The 22579-nt window shown below is 43.1% G+C and overlaps 1 protein-coding gene across 1 annotated transcript in view; it reads right to left on the bottom strand.

Moving 5' to 3' along the window:
• The window catches only part of CCBE1 (collagen and calcium binding EGF domains 1), a 230205-nt gene that overhangs the window by 29480 nt on the left and 178146 nt on the right, over window positions 1-22579 (bottom strand). Inside the window, exon 3 of the mRNA XM_069569101.1 lies at window positions 9844-9896. Within this exon, the coding sequence (XP_069425202.1) occupies window positions 9844-9896 (53 nt within the window). The remainder of the gene's footprint in view (window positions 1-9843; window positions 9897-22579) is intronic.

Consider the following 22579-nt stretch of genomic DNA (forward strand, 5'->3'; position numbering starts at 1 on the left):
GAAACTTCCAGCAGCGCTGCAGCGGGTAACCAAGTGTTCAGCACCTCAAAGCTTCAAGGAAAATATCACTTGCGATTTTCCCCTGCATCACCTAGCCATTATTTTTTTTTCCTATAAGAGCATCATTACAAACTGCAATAGCTTATTGATTGGCACAAACTATGTAGAATGTGAAAGTAACCTCACATTCATCTAGCTCAAAGATCTTCAAATCTAAATACACAGGTCCTGAAGTGAAAGGAGATTTTCCCTTGGGTACTTAGACACATATAACTTTAAAAAGGTCAATAGATAGATATTAAAGCTTCATGTTTATTTAAAAAATTTTTTTCATGTTTATTCTTGCTAAAAATTGATCTGAGAATTTCCACTACAGTCAAGAATTGTTTTCTCTTTTGTTGCCTTCCCCTGTTCCTTTTCTAATAGAACAGCTTTCTTAAAATATAATTCCCGTAGCACAGAATCTGTCCTCTTAGAGCGTGCAGTTCAGAAGCTGACCACTTCTTTTTTTCCAATTGGGGAACAGTTCTCTACCACGTTGTGTTCCTTTCTGCTGTAGAAGTTGGTCTCTGTCACTCATCCAGAGAACAAAGATGCCTTAGACGGCCAGGTTCTGCTGAATTACCTGGGGCCTGTTTGCTCTTTTCCACCAGCTGCTGTAGAGAGGGGGATTCCTTCCTGCTGAACACTGAAGAACAGCCAGCCCTGATGATGGGCGTCGGCGTCACCATGTGAGGGGTGGAGGTGCTGAAAGTCAGGCAGACTCCCAGGAGGAGTATGAGGAGGCTGATGTCTGGGTGGCCTGGAGGAGCTGTGGCGGGTCTGCATGCTGGGAGGCGGCTGGGTAAGGTCGAATGGCTGGGGATGTCCTTCCAGCCCTAACGTGCAAACTGGGGCGGATGCTCTATTTCATCCAGAATCAAGGCATCTCCATCTTTCTCAGTCCTTACAAACAAACCGACGTTCAATGAGCCTCTGAAGGGACTTGGCTGTAAGTCCGGAGCTCAGACTGCATTTATTTCGGACTAGACCCAGCATCTCATCAATCAGTGCACTATCTTCCCCAGGTGCTGACAGACACACCAGCCCCGGACACAGAGGGAGCCTGGCCGTGCTCGGCCACGTTCGGAGCTGGAGTCGGGGGGCTGTCAGGCCCCGATGCGGGCGGGGTCAGCGAGACCAGAATCACGGCGAACTCCTGATGGCGTGGAAGGCGGCCCTTGCTCATTGCTCCTCTCCACAGACGTGTTCCAGGGTTGCTTTGCCTGTGTGTGTCCCTGATCAAACGCGTTTTCTTCAACAAAGCATCACCTCGAGGCGACCCACGTTCTGTGCTCTTTTTGCTTAAGAACAACGGCTCAGCCGGGATTGGCGGTGGGCTGCCCAGGGGTAGCCAGTCAAGCTGCAGGTGGAGCAGAGGGAAGTCGGGGGTCCGCGGTGACTTTTATTATGCTCAAAGACCACCGATTTTGACAAACAGCAGCCCCAATCTCTTCCTGCATTCCAGCTCCCCTGAGGCACCACTTGGCTGATTCTTTCACGATTTCCCTCTGTGTCCCTGAGTGCCTCCTCCGCCTCCTCCTCCTCTGTGTGCTAAGTACTCTCTGTGCATTTCCAGCCTTGGATGAGATGCGTTCAGCTCTATCACTGGCTCCCCAACCACCTCCACACTTCCTACCACCTCCATCCTGCCCCCGTCCGCTACATGACATTTTTGCTTGATACGTCTTCAGTGTTGGCAACATAATGACAGTATAAAAACTATTTTTGGCTGAGTCTGGAAGAATACTCTAATTCCCTATCTTTTCTGGAAGGCCCTTTTGTTTTTCCTGGTATTAAAATAGTTATCTAGTACTACATGTGTATTAAAAAGCAGAGACATGGCTTTGCCAACAAAGGTCTGTCTAGTCAAGGCTATGGTTTTTCCAGTAGTCATGTATGCATGTGAGAGTTAGACTATAAAGAAAGCTGAGCACTGAAGAATTGATGCTTTTGAACTGTGGTGTTGGAGAAGACTCTTTGGAGTCCTTTGGACTGCAAGGAGATCCAACCAGTCCATCCTAAAGGAGATCAGCCCTGAATATTCATTAGAAGGACTGATGCTAAAGCTGAAGCTCCAATACCTTGGCCACCAGATGCGAAGAGCTGACTCACTGGAAAAGACCCTGATGCTGGGAAAGATTGAAGACAGGAGGAGGAGGGGATGACAGAGGATGGGATGGTTGGATGGTATCACTGACTCAGTGGACATGAGTTTGAGCTAACTCCTGGAGATAGTGCAGGACAGGGAAGCCTGCAGTCCATGGGGTCACAGTCGGACAACAACATGCACCTCAGTGTTCATAGCACTATTTACAATAGCCAGGACATGGAAGCACTCTAAATGTCCATCAACAGGGAATGGGGCAAGAAGATGTGGTACGTATATGCAGTGGAATATTAGCCACAAAAATGAACGAAATAATTCCATCTGCAGGAACATGGATGGACCCAGAGAACATCATACTAAGTGAAGTCAGACAGAGAAAGACAGATCACTTATGTGTGGAATCTAAAAATTAAGACAAATAAATTTACAAAGTGGAAACAGACTTCCAGGCATAGAGAACAAACTCGTGGTTATCAAAGGGGAAAGAGGAGGAGGGGTGAATCAGGAGTGTGGGGCTAACAGCACCCACGACTACATACAAAGCAACCTCCCAGGAGGCACTCTGTGGCAGAGGGAGCTCTATGCAGAATCTTGAAACAATCTATAACGGGAAAGAATCTAAAATATGTGAAGACATTACTAAGAACTGAGAACAGCGCTGGGGAGTGAGCCGGGTGCGAGGGAGACAGGCTGAGGAGGGTCTTAAGTTTTGAAATCAGTTCAGTTCAGCTCAATCGCTCAGTTGTGTCCACCTCTTTGCGACCCCATGAACTGTAGCACGCCAGGCCTCCGTGTCCATCACCAACTCCCGGAGTTCACCCAAACCCATGTCCATCGAGTCAGTGATGCCATCCTACCATCTCATCCTCTGTCCTCCCCTTCTCCTCCTGCCCCCAATCCCTTCCAGCATCAGGGTCTTTTCCAATGAGTCAGCTCTTTGCATCAGGTGGCCAAAGTATGGGAGTTTCAGCTTCAGCATCAGTCCTTCCTATGAATATTTAGAGCTGATTTCCTTTAGGATGGACTGGTTGGATCTCCTTGCAGTCCAAGGGACTCTCAAGAGTCTTCTCTAACACCACAGTTCAAAAGCATCAATTCTTCGGCACTCAGCCTTCCTCACAGTCCAACTCTCACATCCATACATGACCATTGGAAAAACCATAGCCTTAACTAGACAGACCTTTGTTGGCAAAGTAATGTCTCTGCTTTTTAATATGCTGTCTAGGTTGATCATAACTTTCCTTTCAAGGAGTAAGCATCTTTTAATTTCATGGCTGCAATCACCATCTGCAGTAATTTTGGAGCCCAGAAAAATAAAGTCAGCCACCGTTTCCCCATCTATTTGCTATGAAGTGATGGGACCAGATGCCATGATCTTTGTTTTCTGAATGTTGAGCTTTAAGCCAACTTTTTCACTCTCCTCTTTCATTTTCATCAAGAGGCTCTTTAGTTCTTCTTCCCTTTCTGCCATAAGGGTGGTGTCATCTGCATATCTGAGGTTATATTTCTCCCGGCAATCTTGATTCCAGCTTGTGCTTCTTCCAGCCCGGCATTTCTCATGATGTTTTGAAATCATGTATGCCTAAAAATGCCTTTTTTCAACCCTTGTCGCTAGTCTGTATACAATTCTAGGCCTGGAAAACTACCTCAGAATTTTGAAGGAAATGCTCCCTGTCATCCAGCTTTCAGGCTGACTGCTACATCCTGTGAGATTCTAATTCTTGATCTTTTGAATGAATCTCATTTTTTTCTCCTTTAGTTAGTATTTTCTTTTTGCTCTGGGGTATTCATATCTCACAATGATGTCTTTATGTGGGACCGCTTCAATTTTTGGCAGGTTCTTTGAATCTAGAAATTCCTGTCCTTCAGTTCTAGAGAATTTTCTTGATTTACCCTTTAATGATTTCTCCCTTCTTCCTCTGTTCTATGTGGAACTCAATCATTTGGATGTTGCATGCCCTGAACTGGTCCTCTAATATTCTCACAGTTTTTCTTTTACTATTTTTTTATTTCCACAATCTGTTTTTCCTTCAGGCTCTCAGAGGTTTTCTCAGTCTCATCTCCCAAGCCCTCCCCCATTCTCGTTTTATCAGGTTTTTAATCTCTGAGAATTCTCTATGTCTTCTGGCAGTGTTCCTTTCTAATAACATCATGTTTTAGTCCCACGGATGCTATACCGCTTTTGTATCTCACTGACGTATAAACTGTAGTTACTTTGAAGTCTTGTTCTTTCTGGGTGGTGTTTCCTCTAGGACTCCCCTCCACCCCCACCCCCACCACTGTATGTTTCTTATTGTAGATTTTCCTCTAATGACTGGTGATCCTGTTTGGACGTCTGCTGTAACTGATTCATGGTTAAATAGAATAACTGGAAAAAAATTATAGCTAAATGGAAATGAAGCTACAAAACTAGTTAAATAGAAGGCTACAAAATTGGCTAAACAGAAGCTTTTTGCATGCAGCAGACTTTGCAAACACTGGGCTTCATTTAAATGCTTTGGCTGGTACATTTCAATGTTAGTTTCTTTAGGACTTTCCCCTGTGATTTTCAGAATGTCCAGAGAGACATTTCCAAGTCCTTACCTGATAAGTAAATCCTGATCCTGGAACTCATGGGGAGAAGAAGGCTGAAAGTTTCAACATTTAACGTATAAGCAATCCTTTACTAATTAAATGCTTCCATTTTCAGCATCAGAGCCCTGCCTCCATCTCTGACTGGCACCCTGCAGTCCCAGGACCTTCTGGGTACCCTCTCAAAAGAATCAGCGTCTCTGGTCTTTTGCTGGTCTTGGAAGGGGCAATATTTCTTCTCAGTGGAATGGAGGACAAGTTCTGGGGGTCTGACTTCTTCTTAAACAGATTTTCCGTCAATTCTCCTGCTGGGACATCTCTTTCCACTTTCTGGGACCTCTGTTTCAGGAAGCCTTTAGGTTCTCTGACTGCTAGTTGTTTGGGTGTAAGTTGGGTTGTTCTTTAGCTTGCCTGGATGCTGGTTAAGGATTCAGCTTGGCCTGCACTACAGCCTCTGCTTTCCAGGTTCCAAACCTGCATTGCTGCTCTCTCCTCTCCCTTCGTCTTTGTGGGTTTAAGCATCTTTTGTGAACCCCCTGGTCTCCACAATACACCTTTCCCCTGACCTATTTTGCAGGATTTCTGGGGGTGGCAAGATTAGTGAATTTATTCAACTTCCCCTTTTTAATGCTGGTTTTCCAGTGACTACCAGCTTCCTGCCATGTAGCTTCATTGCCACAATTTCTCTATTTCCACTGGTTCTGTTTCTCTTGTTACCCTTCTCTGATCTTCAGAACCTCCCTTGTAAATCCTCATCTCAAGATTCTTCTCCTTAAATGCATTCTGTGTAACAGCACCAGGCCGGTACTATTCTGAAAGCATAGCTCTGTGTGTGTCAGCACCTTGCTCAAAAGCCTGCAAACCATGCTCACTAACGTTACATATAAATGGCTGACTCTTGCATTCGAAGTCTGGTATTCTATCCCCGAGACTAACACTTTCAACCTTAAGACTCATTTATGAATTCCTTATGCTTCAATAAGGAATACGCTCTCTTCTGCATCATCCCTTATCACACCCATGGCTTCTTCAGTTCAGTCGCTCAGTTGTGTCCAGCTCTTTGTGACCCCATGGGCTGCAACATGCCCAGCTTCCCTGTCCATCACCAACTCCCAGAGTTTACTCAAACTCATGTCCATCGAGTCAGTGATGCCATCCAACCATCTCATCCTCTGTTGTCCCCTTCTTCTCCTGCCCTCAATTGTTCCCAGCATCAGGGTCTTTTCAGATGAGTCAGTTCTTCCCATCAGGTGGCCGAAGTACTGGAGCTTTGGCTTCAGCATCAGTCCTTCCAGTGAACACCCAGGACTGGTCTCCTTTAGGATGGACTGGTTGGATCTCCTTGCAGTCCAGGGGACTCTCAAGAGTCTTTTCCAACACCACAGTTCAAAAGCATCACTTCTTTGGTGCTCAGCTTTCTTTACAGTCCAACTCTCACACCTGTACATGAATACTGGAAAAACCATGGCCTTGACTAGACGGACCTTTGTTGGCAAAGTAATGTCTCTGCTTTTTAATATGCTGTCTAGGTTGGTCATAACTTTCCTTTCAAGGAGTAAGCATCTTTTAATTTCATGGCTGCAGTCACCATCTGCAGTGATTTTGGAGCCACAAAAAGTAAAGTCTGTCACTGTTTCCATTGTTTCCTCATCTGTTTGCCATGAACTGATGGGACTGGATGCCATGATCTTAGTTTTCTGAATGTTGAGTTTTAACACAACTTTTTCCCTCTCCTCTTTTACTTTCGTCTTCTTACCCTGACACTTTTGTGTATTCTGTTTTCAACCTCTATAATGTCCAATCCACCCTCTGCTCTCATTCTCCGCATTTCATTACTGTGCCTACCCGGTCTCGAGTTCAAATGTCAGCTCTTCAAGAAGACTTCCTGAAGTCCTCCACAGAGTCTGAGTCCCACCGATCCCACAGGACGGGGGCTGCTCTGCCGTGTCTGCCGAGGGCCCGCCGTGTGCCGGGCTCTATTTCAGGAGGCACAATGCAGGGTGAGGAGAAGCACAAGGTCCAGAGCCAGCCCTCCCCGCCTGCCACCCTCTCTGTGATCCTGAGGCCTTTAAGCCTCAACTTCCTTACCTGCAAAACAGGGATTCCCGTAAGACCAGCTTCATGCTGCTTTAAGGAAGATTAAATTGGGTGATGTAGTGAGTAAAAGCTTTGCCTGTTCTTTAGCTTCTTTTCCTACTATTGTGATTGACTGTCTGGATATCTGACAGGGACTGTTTTCCCTGGAGTAACCAGCACTATTGGCTTCCTACAGTTTGTGTTCAATTAGTAATTGTTGAACCAGAGCACGTCTGATTAGCCTATCATCTGGCCAATGTAGAGAACACTTACAGCAGGGGTTGGCAAACTTTTTCTGTAAAGGGGCCAGATAATACTTTTGGTTTTGCAGGCAGGCCTTTGTTGCAACTACTCAACTCTGCTGTTGTAGGGCAAAGGTAGCCACAGACAATATTTAAGTGCATGGGTATGTCTGTGTTGCAATAAAGCTTTATTTACAAACACAAGTGGTGGGCCACATTTGGCCCACAGACACAAGCTGCTGAAACTAAAACAAATATGAGGCAACGACACTTTTAAAATTGCAGCTTCTCCTCCCTAGAATATTTGTTTAGAAATTCTAGTCTGATTCTACTATCTGTGATGGCTAATTTTAAGTGTTAATTTGGCTAGGCCACAGTGCCCAAACATCTGGTCATTTTTCTATAAGTTTCTATGGAATGTTTTTTTTTTTTTAATGAGATTAACATTTAAATTAGTAGATGTTGAGTAAAGCAGATTGCCCCTACTGTGGGTGGGTCTCATCCAATCAATTGAAGGCCTAAAGTAAAAAAAAGATGGCCCTCCACTGATAGCCAGGGGCTTCTGCCAGCAGATGGCCTTCAGACTCAAACTGTAACTCTCCCCTAGATCTCCAGCCTGCTGGTCCAGTCTGCAGATTTTGGACTTGCATGCCTCTATAATCTCAAGAGCCAATTCCTTAAAATAAATCTCTCTGTTTCTTTGGAGAATTGTGACTAATATACCATCTTTTCTGAAATCCTACACTTTGCATTCTTTGGAAACAGAAACCTTTATGATTAAAGATTTCTTTAGTGATAAACAAACAAACACACACTGACTTATTCCCACAGAGGAAAACAAATCAACTTTAAAAAATGTTCCAGTGAAAAGCGATGGAACAGGGAGCCAGTTATGGCAAAGCAACTTTCAGCACTTGGCCCACTTTTCCTGGAAATACTCAGTTCTAAATTAAATTAATCCTGGGTGCTGATAATGTCTTACTGTAGAGTGAGGGAAACTGGTTTTAGGCTTAGATGTTAGAAACCACGACACCTATTATTTAAAGAAACTCGAAGCGTGTGGTATCCATGTAATGTGTTTTTCATCAGGCTGGGCAAGGTCTTTAACTGAGATCTCAAACTGATGGGCCAAGACTTAATTTTCTTTCCATATCTACCAAATTGAAATATAAAGGACTCAGCTGGTGACTAAGAGGAGCTGCTTATAAAAGAACCCAATTATTTTGACTTTTGTGGTTTTTTCCCCCACCAAGCTCTAACAAAACTAGCTGGCAGTTGAGAAATTCCTTCTTGGAGAGACCTACATAAATCAAAATACATGAAGAAATTTCCTAACCAACCTTTCCAAAGCAGCTTTCTCAGAGTCAGCAGCTACGGTTTAATGGACTCTTCTGCAAAACAGGGCAATAAACAAGAAGGATTCATTTAACTCTAACTGATAAAGAAACTGCTCCCTATGCGATAATGCAATGTAAATAGCTTGGCTGGGCTCCAAGTCCTCTAAAGCGACCTGGATTCCTGGCCACCAGTGAAGAAAACCATTTCACATTACCTACTCACCTGTCTCCAGCCCAGCCCCGTGCTGGCAAACTATCTCAGGCTCTCCCCACAGCTCTTAGTGTTTTCCATGTCAGCGTTCTGCCTGGAATCCTTTGCAATTCTCTTTCTCCTACTGGTCTAAGTCCGGCCTTCCTCATAACCTAGCTCCAATCTCCTCTCCTTCTTGAGACCACCTGTGACCGGCCTGGTCTTTGGGGCTATGTGCCCCGCCGCCCCCAATATGTACGTCTCTATTATGCACACTGCAGTTATCAGTGATAGCAGCAACCACAATTTATGGTTGTTTTAACCGAGTCAGCCTCTGTTCCAAATAGTTTACATGGGGTAACACTCTTAAAATCACCACAAGTCAAGAATTAGCATTTTCTGCAAAAACGAAGTTTTAGAAAGTCATGTGCCTAAGGTCATGGCTAGCAGGATGTGTGTTATGGACTGAATGTTTGTGTCCTCTTGAAATCCATGCTGCAATCTTAATCCCACGATGTCATGGTATATTCGGAGGTACAGGCCTTTGGGAGATTATTTTATCAGAAGAGTGATGCCCTCATAAGTGGGATTAGTGCCCTTAGAAGAGAGACTCGAGAGAGTTCCCTTGCCCCTTCCACCATGTGAAGATACACCAAGAAGATGGCTGTGTATGAACCAGGGGGGGCTCACCAGACCTGGGCTTTTTTGATGCCTTGTCTTGGACTTCCTAGTCTCTGCACAGTCTGAGGTATTTTTGTTACAGCTGCCCAGATGGATATGGCAATGTGGAAGCATGATTAAACCCCAGGCATCTCTGTTTCCACATCATCCACAACCCAGCATGAGGGTGTGCATCTTAAGGGCTGCAGGCCCATCTGACCCCACGGTGTCTCTCCAGTGCTGGGCTGAGCAGTGTTTGCTGATGATCATGTGAAGGGGCTTCAAGTTTAGCTAATGAAAAGCAGGGAGAGGGGTTGGGAAGAATGGGTGTATTCTAACTGTGCATGAAATGCATGTAGAGAATTAGTCTCTACAACACAAAACCTGAAATATAAGAATTACTCAGTATGTGCATATATTCTGGGTAATGATTTAGCTAGAGCCTGCCATGTACAATCAAACTGGCATTAGAAGAATTTAAAGCCAAAAAACAGAGAGAAATTACACACGCATGCACAGATAACACATAGACGTCCCGTGTAGTGCGTCTGAGCTTTACAGACCTCTGGCGATTAGCCATAAACAAGGTGAGAAGATATAACGACTTTCGTCACATACCTTCTGGGATGCATTGTCCAAGGACAAACTTATACCCCTTGCAGCACTTCTTCCTAAGAGGGAAACAAAAACACCTTTTAAATGTGATCTGTTAGATTAAAAATATTCTTTTCAGTTAATGGTTTTAAATAAAATAACTTGTGCCTAAGATGAACTGAGGCATCAAGGAAAATCAGAGTAGATGGAATCTGAGATAAAAGGAAAAAATTTTATCAGTACCATATGACCACACCTCTTCCCCACCTAATATATGGCATTAATCCTTTCCATCTTATGAAGTGAATTTGGTGGATTCATGTCAATGTATGGCAAAACCAATACAGTATTGTAAAGTAAAATAAAGAAAAATAAAAATTAAAAAAGAAATTTATATTAGAGGATTATTGTGTTATAGGACATCATCCTACAGGACACTGATTCACATGACTTGCTAATAATTAGCTGGTTATAATAGCAGAATAATCATAACACAATGATTGATTAATTATTATAATTAGGCAGCTAGTTACTATCAAGCCTGGGACTGGAGCCCAAGCATTCTGTTATGTGAGTGTCACCCTCCCTTTTTTAAAGACCTGGACCACATAAGGTATCCAAAGAATCCCCAATTATCTGAATTTTAAGAACAGCTAACAGGCATTTACTAACATAAACATCCGAGACTTGCATCTCTGCCCTAGAAGTGGTGCCACAGTTCAAAACGCAAACCTCCAGTGGTGAGATCCCATCTCCACTACGGAGCTGTGACCTCCTAACAGACCAACCGCCTCTGCAGATAACAAATGAAAACCACGGAGCAATCAGAAGCCAGTGACCACCGGATGATTCTGGAGAGTCAATAAAAGCAGACAGGTTTCGGGGGTGAGTTGAAATTTCCCACAAGGAACTGACAGAGGGTAATTTCCCTGCTTTTCAGGGCTTCATCCTGTATGCAGATCACAGCCATGTGGAAGCTAAAAGTCAGAGATAAAACACAAAACCTGCAGTATTTTTTGGCCTGATCAGACAGAGGACAAAGCCTTGGCATCCAGAGTCACAAGAATTTGAGAAGGGATCCTGGAGAGGAGAGCCCTGGATTCTGGGTATGAACTCTGTCCAAGTCTCTGGCAACTCCTCCGTCCATGTGCGTGAGGAGCAGGCCCAGAACATCTCAGCTGAAGACAGAAGGGGCTGAAGAAAGACTTGAGCTGCTGCTTCCACAGGCCAAATAGTGTTCACTGTGTCTAGTTAACTGTCTGCTGAAAGAAAAATATCAATACTCTTTGGATTAACATATCAGGATGCAGGGTCTCAATAACAGAACATGTATAAATGTGACCCATTCTCAAGGAAAAAGACTGTCAATGGTGCCAGCTTTGAGACAACCCAGAGGGTGGAATTATTAGACACAAACATGCAACTATGGTCAATGACATAAAGGAAAATACACTTGCAATGAATGAAAAAGTAGGAAATCTCAGCTCTCCACGTCTCCAGCCTCCGTCTTTTCCCTTCCCTTCTCTCCCAGCCGCTTTCTAAGTATGCTTCCCTTTACCACTTTCAACTCAACATATGCTAATTCAGAGTCCAAGGATCAATGAGAGTCTTATGAGTCCGCAAATCTCAAGAACACACCAAGATATGTTGAGTTGACTATAATGGTTAAACTACCATGAAAAAACTCTCGGTAGCCATAAGATAAATCAGATTCAAGGTTATTCTTATCACAATGTCATTCTCACTCATTTGCATCTGGATATGCCTTCCAGGTGGAACAGAAAGGGGAGACGTTACAGACGCTTCACCAGTTAGGAGTTGGATATCACCTGCAACTTATCATGGTGCCTGTGCTAACATGTCATCTGTATGTATGAACCAGGGGCACAAACCACTGATTCGGAAAATTAGGCATTACCTAGATTCCAAAGCAAGTTCTCATTTTCATCCAATGGTCAAAACCTTCAACCAGGTTAGACAAGGCCCTGTGTCTCTTTAGAAGAATGTGACAGACTCAAATGTATTTTTTTTCCATCCCGTGTTAGTACAAAATAACAGCATTATTTTCCACTTTTACAAGTTAGTGTAATTTTACTGGTAAAATCCATTTTTGTGAACTGGTCTGCTAGGGGAACGACCACTCATAGGAGAAGCTTAGGCAATCTCTTCCCCAAGCTTTAAAAGTTTACAAGATTTTTATTAACTATTTTATACAATTTATAAACATCACACCTGCTAAGAGAACATTCTGATGCCTATCTGGGTCACAATATCACCTCGTTCCTCCTTGCAACATCTCACATGCAGCCCAGATTCCGCAGATAATCCTATTTCAAAAGCAAAATAAGTGGGCTTCCATTATTAAAGCAGTGACATCTGGGATGGTCCCAAAGCAGACTTGAGTAAAACAGCTAAGCCCAACCCCATCTCCCAACAAATGATACATTTGCCTGCCTGTACTGGTCCACTCAATAAAGATTATTCTGAATCTCTCATCAACATATTTTATGCTAAAAAGAAATACATATGTGTATGCCATTTACTGATACAGATGATCTGTGGCAATGTTCAGAGTCTTCTCATTAGACATAATTTCCCAATATCTCCAATGGAATTATAACTTTACTTGACAAGAGAAGCCCATGGGATATCAATTCATGATTATTTGTAACAGAGGTATTAAGACCTACCTTTATAATCTATGAAATAAACTACCTAATTTTCCATGGTTTAAAAAGTCCAAGATCCTAACAACCAAAAAGAACACTGGTTTAACAGAAAATCTCACATTTATTACTTACTGTACTCCTTGAGGCTGCCCTATAGAAACCCATCGGAGGAAGAGCAGTGTGCTAGATGATTCGAACCTTGAGTGATTCATGAGGAAGTCGGATGCAGGGGCAAAGCCTGTGTTTTTGATACGTCAAGTACAACACCACATTTAAACATACGGTTCTGTTTGTCTGTTTCTACTTAAATGGCACATCTAAGGTATTGCCTCGGAGATGTTCTATAGCGTTTTAAACTTCATACAAATGAATGAAATCCTTATTATCTCTTCTTCTACATCTAAGACATTAAACTTGGGCCCTCTAACCTTTCCGAGCACTTCAAGGGCTTGGGATCATCCACACAGTGGAGCCCAAAGTCACCTGTTGTTTGCTTTTTTATGAAATTAAATGATAACATAGGGATTTGATATGCTTTCCAAAGGTGACTGAGCTCTGTCAGAAAATCTGAGCTTTAGGATGGACTGCTTCGTTTAAATACCTGCTCAATGAAGAGCTAAGTTCCCCTTGGCTGCTTTTCTTAACTGCCTAACTAACACTCTCTTCCTGCTCGAGGGAAAGCGCCCTGAGACTCCACTGTACCCATCTGTTTTCCCAGAGCTCCTGGGAATACAGCATTATTTTGCATGTTAAACAGCCGTCAATCATGAATCACCACTTAAACAATGAAAGAGTCCAAAGCATAACAAAATAAACACTGGCCACACATGTTATACCGTTTCAGAGATTACTTAAAACACAACTCACGCAATGATGAAGTTGTGCCGGCCAAACTGAAATCTTGTTATGCAAGCGCAGACACTTCTGAGATCTAACTCTAATGCATACATGGCTGTGCGGTTTTTATCTTTTAGAAAAACAAACCCAGACAGGAAAAGTGCACGTGGAGTCAGGGGAACCAGTCCTTCTTAATACGCTTCACGTGTCCTGGTGTGGTTTTCCAAATGCAAAAATGCTTTGCTCATTTCTTGGCAAGAGGAAGTGGCGATTAGATGGTTGTTACATAGAAAGGGCGACATCTGGTAATCAGGAAAGTCTGTGGAGGCTTCCCCTGGGTACCCCTGAGTATTAACACACATAAAAAATTCATAAATAAAAATAGTGCAGTCAGAAATATATTCCACCAACCAAGTGTGTGTGAAAGCTTTTGGAAGGAAAAACTAAATCAGGAAAATGAAGATAACAGAGATCTCATCATCCAGCTGTCTGCTGTGTGTTACCAGAGTCTAGAAAAGAAATTTTTTAAAAGCCACTGCCTGCAGAATTACAGGGCTAGTAGGCAAGATGTATTTCAATACTTGCTCTAGTGAGACAGTAAATCTTTCCAAGATTTACTAGGGGAGGTTTCTTTGCAAAAGGGCTTAGACCAGATCTATCAGGATTTTTAAAACATAAAAGAGCTGTACTTTTTAGAGTATTTGGAGTCTGTGGTGCTGAGCTGGATGGAGCCATGGCTTTGGAGTCAAGCAATTCTGGTTCTGACCTTGAAAGAGCAAGGGGTGTGACCTTAGGGCTCATTTCTTAAACTCACTGAGCTTCAGATTCTTCACAGATAAAACAAGAACAATAAAATCTGCTTTATGGGGTTAATGCAAGGATTACAGATGAGAAAGGTGCCTACCACAGGGCCTGGTTTGGGGTCAGAAAGGTGTTCTAAGTCACAGTTTTATGAACACAGCAGGAAAACAGCAAAGGCAGTTCTTCCCAGAGGCCTTCCTCTTTCAACTCATCACTTTCTTCCACTTCTTAATCACCGGCAGATGCTATTGCTTCCAAATCCAAGAGAGAAGGGGAAGGGAAGGGAGGGAGAGAAACTTCTAATTTCAAGATGATAGTAAAGTAACATTTTTGTCATCTTCTTTTACAAGTTAGCCCAAAATAACCCTGAGAACAAGAAATAAAATGCAAACGCATGTCCCATGGATTTAGGAGAATTGTTTAACTTCAGAACAGAATCTAGTTGTCACTCAGTAACTGCAGGGGATTGGTTCCAGGAGCCTTCACATACCAACATCCCCAGATGCTCTAGTCCCTTACATAAAACGGCAGAGTACAATGAATACAGCTAGCACTCCATATCCACCCATAGATATGAAATGTCGACTGTATACTTACTGGAAAAAAAAAAATCTGTGTATTGAGTGGATCTGTATAGCTCAGACTCATGTTGTTCAAGGGTCAACTGAATGTAAACATGGCCCTTGGATGGAGGGATGGGAAGTAATTTTGCTGAGTGCAGCAACGTGAAACCTAAGTGTCTCCAGAGGAGGTGATCATGGAGAGGCAGCCAACCCAGGCTGCAGAACCTCCAAACCTTTGATGGCTGCAGTAAGCCATCAAAACTGGAGATTCTAGTTACTGGGGGAAGCAGAGGCCAGAAGACAGCAAGATGACCTGAAAGTCTGGTGACAAGTTAGACTTCCTGTTCCTACCCCAAACACAAGAAGTTAGCCTGATACCCTTGCCTACTGGGCAAGAGGGAGAAGGTATATTCTTTTGGAAAACTATATCCAAGAAGTTCAAGACTAGGACACAAAATCAGAGAACCAAGCAGCATCTAACCCACTCACGGGTAGATAACCCTGCCCAGGCACACACAGGTCTCAAATGTTTTTCAAAGAGCCCTTTTGGAAACATGCAGTCCAATGTTCACTGCAGCACTATTTACAATAGCCAAGGCATGGAAGCAACTTAAATCTCTGCTGACAGATGAACAAAGAAGATATGGTGCATATATACAATGGAATGTCACTCAGCCACTAAAAAAGGATGAAATAATGCCATTTGCAACAACATGCATGGACCTGGAGATTGTTATACTGAATGAAGTAAATCAAAGACAAATATCATATGATATCACTTGTGTGTGGAATCTAAAAAAAAATTATACAAATGAACTTATTTACAAAACAGAAACAGACTCACAGACATAGACATAAACTTATGGTTATCAAAGGAGAAAGGTGGGATGGGGAGAGAGGGCTAAAGTGAGAGTCTGGGACTGACAGACACACACTGCCATATTTAAAATAGATAACCAATAAGGACCTACTGCACAGCACAGCAAACTCTGCTCAATATTCTGTAATAACTTAGGGGAAAGAATTTGTAAAAGAACAGATATAGGTATAACTGAATCACTTTGCTGTACACTTGAAACTAATACAGCATTGTAAATCAATCACAGATTTAAAAAAATGATGACTTTCAATTTAATATTTCATTCCAAGACAATGAAGCTCTCTTGCTGATGTCGTCTAAAGGCAGATGGATGGTGGCTCCCTCACGTCTTCAACTAGTCAGTCCTAAGTGAAGGCAGATGAGACAGAGAAAGTGTAGAGCCAACGGGCATCGTTTATTCTTACCAGCCCAACCGTGCTGTGGTGTGCCTGAGCAGGGCGTTCATGAGAACCTTCTGCCAGGAAGAACACAGAACGTGAATCCCTTGGGACAGTATTAAAGGCCTGAGCATCTAAAACAATGGAAACAGTGACAGACTTTGTTTTCTTGGGCTCCAAAATCACTGCAGATGGTGACTGCAGCCTTGAAATTAAAAGACACTTGCTCCTTGGAAGAAAAGCTATGAGCAACCTAGACAGCATATTAAAAAGCAGAGACATTACTTTGCCAACAAAGGTCCATCTAGTCAACGCTATGGTTTTTCCAGTAGTCATGTACAGATGTGAGTGTTGGACTATAAAGAAAGCTGAGCACCAAAGAATTGACACTTTTGAACTGTGGTGTTGGAGGAGACTCTTGAGAGGTCCCTTGGACTGCAAGGAGATCAAACCAGTCAATCCTAAAGGAAATCAGTCCTGAATATTCATTGGAAGGACTGATGCTGAAGCTCCAGTACTTTGGCCACCTGATGGGAAGAACTGACTCACTGGAAAAGACCCTGATGCTGGGAAAGATTGAAGACAGGAGGAGAAGGGGATGACAGAGGATGAGATGGTGAGATAGCATCACTGACTTGATGGACTTGAGTTTGAGCAGGCTCCAGGAGTTGGTGATGGACAGGGAAGCCTGCCGTGCTGCAGTCCATGGGGTCAAAAAGAGTCAGACACAACTGACTGAGCTGAACTGAGCATCTAAAAGTCGTCCTGGGGTTTTTAGTAACCCTTAAGAGTGAGGAAGCATTCCTCTCTTCCTTTTAACCTTCTTCCTTTGTGGAAGCTTTTATTGAGCTTTGTACGACTTTGTGGGAGCTAGTAGAATTCCTTTCACACCAGATGACTTGAGAACGGAGTCCATAAAATGACTCACCTCCCAACTAGACATGCTTGATTTGAGCCTTTTAACCAGAAAGTGCTCCTCTCAGGCAAACAGAATAATATCATGGAAGTTTCAGAGACTTGTGGTTTTGAAAGATGGGTAAGGAGTCATGTTCAGGAGCGCGTTGGAGCAGACAGGCACCTGGCAGGACTTGCTCACCCCACAAGCTGAGCAGTTATATTTTGGACAAACTGAAGCAATTAGGCTTCAACCCAAGTGCTTTTGATCAAGTCACCTGGAATCAATATACAGTATTTATTAAGAAATTGCTTCAGGAATTTAGTGTATTATTTAATAGGATGTTCACTCTTACTTTTTCCACCTCAAATAACTGGCTTAATAGGCTTGCCTCAGAGAGGATTTTAATGGACTGATTTTCTGGATTTGTAGGATGCGTTTAAACCAGTGCATCTCTGCTCACACTTTTTCCTAAGGTTGCTAATTTTCAGAGGTGCTGAAGGCTGTGAACTGTGTCCTACTGTGTGGGTCACTGTCCATGGACAAAGCATGCAAAGTGGAGATGATTCCTGACAGCAACATGGCTCATTGTATGCAGGGACACTGTAGGACCCAAAGCCCTAGTCATTGACTTCATCTTTACTCTATTCTTAACTCTCTAAGCATTCTAGGAACACCTACATGGTTATTAGTAATATTCTATGGTGGCATTCATCAAGAAAATCCTATCTTCAGGTACTGAAACATTCATGATAAATGGAGCAACTCAAGTCATCTGTTATTACGGCTCTCCTGAGGTTTCCTGACCACTCCTCTGCCTTCTCTTCCCACTCTGGGGTTCCCCTGCAGTTCAGACTTTGTTCCCTCACTGCTCATGCTTTGCTTAATAACTTATTTATTAAAGTATAGTTGTTTTACCATGTCATATTAGTTTCAGATGCAGAACACAGTGATTCAATAGTTTTATAGATTATATACCATTTAAAGTTATTATAAAATATTGACCTCATTCCTGAATGACTATAACAAAACAGAAACACACTCCTCTGTTTCTTCAAAGGGTGACTTCGCCCTGAGGATCTCAATTCTCACCTCTCTGACACCTCAACTGCAAACCTGCAGGCATCTTCCTTGCCTTAATTTTGCTTCCTTGTATTTTCTAAGTTGTCCATAATTATCAGGTGTTACTTTTCATAGCAGCAACAAGCTATATTTTCAAATGAGGAAAAAAAATTAACTTCTCACTGTTAATGTGGAATATAACAGCAACCTGGATGGAGCCAGAGCTCAAAGGCAAATAACCCATAAGCTTGTTTCTAAATATTGCCTTTATTTTTTTCCCCTAGTAGAAGCACTATATTACCCACAACCCCTGCATTTTCAGAAAGTCATTACTGAGGCACAGACAGCTAGCTGTTCCTCCTTATCTATTTTCTCTCTTTTTTTCCCTGTTGTTACAAAAGCCTAAATTGTGGCTAGGCATATAACCACCCAGAATAAAGGAGGCATTTCCCACCTTCTCATCCCCCAGAATGAAGGAGGCATTTCCCACCTTCTCATCCCCCAGAATGAAGGAGGCATTTCCCACCTTCTCATTCCCCAGAATGAAGGAGGCATTTCCCACCTTCTCGTCCCCTAGGCACGGCCTTGTGAATAAGCCTGGCCAATGGGATGTGAGCAACCATGCTGTGTGCAGCTTTCAGGTGTCGCCCTTAGGTGGAAGGGGCACATACTCTCTCCTTTTGCTTTCTCACAAGTGGGAGCATCACCAGTGGTGGTGTGCCATCTTGGACAATGAGATGCACACCTCAGCAATGAGAGGATCAATATACAAGGAGGTGAGTGCACGGTGCCATTCAGCCACCATGAGCTAAGGATGACTGAACAGTTTTGTGCAAGAGAAACACACTTCCATCTTGTTTAAGCTATTATTTTTTGTTTCACTATAGGGGTGAAAGGTTGTTGTTGAATTACGACACCAGGATTCTTGGCCCCCGGAGGAGAAGAATTCAATCCGGGGCCAGAGACAAGGCTTGATCGCTCAGAGCTTTTGTGTAATAAAGTTTTATTAAAGTATAAAGGAGATAGAGAAAGCTTCTGACGTAGGCATCAGAAGGGGGCAGAAAGAGTGCCCGCTTGTTAGTGTTAGCAATGAAGTTATATACTCTCCAGTAAATCCAAAGCATGTCTGGAGGTTGTAAAGACCTCACCAGACCTACTCCCATAATTTACATTTTAAGATAACAGAATTAGCCAGAAGGTTTAATCCAGAGACTGTCCTCAGGCAGAAAACATTGTTGTTATATAATCCTAAGGAATGTAGAGAAGGAAAAAAAGTTTGTCCTTTCTTCCTCCTTGAGAATTCCAGACCCCTCTCTTCTTGGGGACCCCTAGACTTCTTATCAACCTGCCTAGGAAATGACTCTCTCAGGAGCATAGGACACCCCTCCTTCCCTGAAAGTGAAAATAACTGAAGGAAATAAAGCCATGGAGGAAAGGCTACTAAAATGCAAGGCTAGCCAGCTCAGAGCTGCCTGGAGAAGATGAAGCCATTTGTTCTGCTCCAGTAACAGCTGCGCATGGAGCCCTCGAGCCTTATGAAACGCAAATGTCTGAGCCTTCCTTGCAAATTACGCAAAGCTAAAGAACTCTCTGCTTTGACAGGGCTACGATCCTATTTCAACACAGTGGGCAGAGTTTCCTGGGTGCTCAGTCCCCTTTCCTGCACTTCAGCATGTAAATGAGGCATTTCCAGACAGAGCTCAGTGCAGGAACATGCAAACACAATTCGCTGATTCAGATTTCTGCCTGGGGTCAGTCATTCGGGAATTAAATGAGGAAGTCTTAGAGACCTTACTTGTAATGACTTTGAAAGACAGAAGGGACCTGATATGAGATCCTTTCTTAGGTTAATTAATGTGCATACCTCACACATATAAACCCTTATGGAAAACAAAATACAACTGACATTACTCCAGGTCTGGGGAGGCCTTACAAACAGCTGTGAAAAGAAGAGAGGCAAAAAGCAAAGGCAAAAAGGAAAGATATAAGCATCTGAATGCAGAGTTCCAGAGAATAGCAAGGAGAGATAAGAAAGCCTTCTTCAGCGATCAATGCAAAGAAATGGAGGAAAACAACAGAATGGGAAAGACTAGAGAGCTCTTCAAGAAAATTAGAGATACCAAGGGAATATTTCATGCAAAGACGGGCTCAATAAAGGACAGAAATGGTCTGGACCTAACAGAAGCAGAACATATTAAGAAGAGGTGGCAAGAATACACGGAAGAACTGTACAAAAAAGATCTTCACGACCCAGATAATCGTGATGATGTGATCACTAATCTAGAGCTGGACATCTTGGAATGTGAAGTCAAGCGGGCCTTAGAAAGCATCACTATGAACAAACCTAGTGGAGGTGATAGAATTCCAGTTGAGCTATTTCAAATCCTGAAAGATGATGCTGTGAAAGTGCTGCACTCAATATGCCAGCACATTTGGAAAACTCAGCAGTGGCCACAGGACTGGAAAAGGTCAGTGTTTATTTCATTCCCAAAGAAAGACAATGCCAAAGAATGCTCAAGCTACCGCACAATAGCACTCACCTCACACGCTAGTAAAGTAATGCTCAAAATTCTCCAAGCCAGGCTTCAGCAATACGTGAACCATGAAATCCCTGATGTTCAAGCTGGTTTTAGAAAAGGCAGAGGAACCAGAGATCAAATTGCCAACATCCGCTGGATCATGGAAAAAGCAATAGAGTTCCACAAAAACATCTATTTCTGCTTTATTGACTATGCCAAAGCCTTTGACTGTGTGGATCACAAGAAACTGTGGAAAATTCTTCAAGAGATGGGAATACCAGACCACCTGACCTGCCTCTTGAGAAACCTGTATGCAGGTCAGGAAGCAACAGTTAGAACTGGACATGGAACAACAGACTGGTTCCAAACAGGAAAAGGAGTACGTCAAGGCTGTATGTTGTCACCCTGCTTATTTAACTTCTATGCAGAGTACATCATGAGAAACGCTGGACTGGAAGAAACACAAGCTGCAATCAAGATTGCCAGGAAGAATATCAATAACCTCAGATATGCAGATGACACCACCCTTATGGCAGAAAGTGAAGAGAAGCTAAAAAGCCTCTTGATGAAAGTGAAAGAGGAAAGCGAAAAAGTTGGCTGAAAGCTCAACATTCAGAAAACGAAGATCATGGCATCTGGTCCCATCACTTCATGGGAAATAGATGGGGAAACAGTGGAAACAGTGTCAGTCTCTATTTTTTGGGCTCCAAAATCACTGCAGATGGTGACTGCAGCCAGGAAATTAAAAGACGCTTACTCCTTGGAAGAAAAGTTATGACCAACCTAGACTGCATATTCAAAAGCAGAGACATTACTTTGCCGACTAAGGTCCGTCTAGTCAAGGCTATGGTTTTTCCTGTGGTCATGTATGGATGTGAGAGTTGGACTGTGAAGAAGGCTGAGCACTGAAGAATTGATGCTTTTGAACTGTGGTGTTGGAGAAGACTCTTGAGAGTCCCTTGGACTGCAAGGAGATCCAACCCGTCCATTCTGAAGGAGATCAGCCCTGGGATTTCTTTGGAAGGAATGATGCTAAAGCTGAAACTCCAGTACTTTGGCCACCTCATGCGAAGAGTTGACTCATTAGAAAAGACTCTGATGCTGGGAGGGATTGGGGGCAGGAGGAGAAGGGGACGACAGAGGATGAGATGGCTGGATGGCATCACGGACTCGATGGACATGAGTCTGAGTGAACTCCGGGAGAATGTGATGGACAGGGAGGCCTGGCGTGCTGCAATTCATGGGGTTACAAAGAGCAGGACGCGACTGAGCAACTGAACTGAACTGAAGACCCTGGAGGGAGAAACTCACAACCGCCAAAGCGGGATTGCTGCCTCCTGGTCATTTACAGGTGAGAGCAGGGATCCTGTATTTGTTTAAGATACCAAATTGCATAAATAATGATCCAATGTCCCACCAGAAATTTCAGTTTAGTTCAGAACTGGACGCACTAAGCTTGATTTCATTCAACTAACACTTAGTTGAGTGCTTATGGTACACCAAGCCAAGCAATCGCCATAGATTATCTATTAGTTCTCACCTCATTGCAACTAGAGAAGGCCAACGTGCAGCAGTGAAGACCCAGTGCTGCCAAAGAATAAATACATAAAAATTCATAAATTAAGAAAAGAGAGATTGTGACAGAGTAGTTAAAAAGGCTACTGAAATAGCTGAGGCAAAAGATTAAGAGGGTTTAAAACAGGGCAATGGGAACTGAAAAATGAGAACAGATTTTAAAGAAATGTTGGAGGTAGAAATCTATAGGATTTCCTAACACACTGGATGTGGAGGAATAAGAAAAACCGGGATGTCTGAGACCAGAGACTGACTGTAGTGTAGTTGCCCAGAAAATGAGATCATTAACTAAAGCAGGTTAAGTCAGAAAGGAGCTAGATACAGAAGAGTTTTATAGCATGAATTTTGGGAAGACTAGAAGGTATTAATGACATTCGGATTAGATATAACTGCCCAAAATGTGAGGTCTAACAGCTCAAGGACGAGGCAAGAGTGGAAGTGTGCTGGCGACGGCCTTTACAGGGACAGGTGAAGCACAGCATTGGATAAAAACAAGTCGATGACAAGTCCATGATCTGGGGAGGTCTCCTGGAAGAACTGGGTTGAGTAAGCAAGCCAGAGAGGAAAAGAGAAGGACTAGTC

The sequence above is a fragment of the Ovis canadensis genome, chromosome 23, assembly GCF_042477335.2.
Source record: "Ovis canadensis isolate MfBH-ARS-UI-01 breed Bighorn chromosome 23, ARS-UI_OviCan_v2, whole genome shotgun sequence".
NCBI lineage: Eukaryota > Metazoa > Chordata > Mammalia > Artiodactyla > Bovidae > Ovis > Ovis canadensis.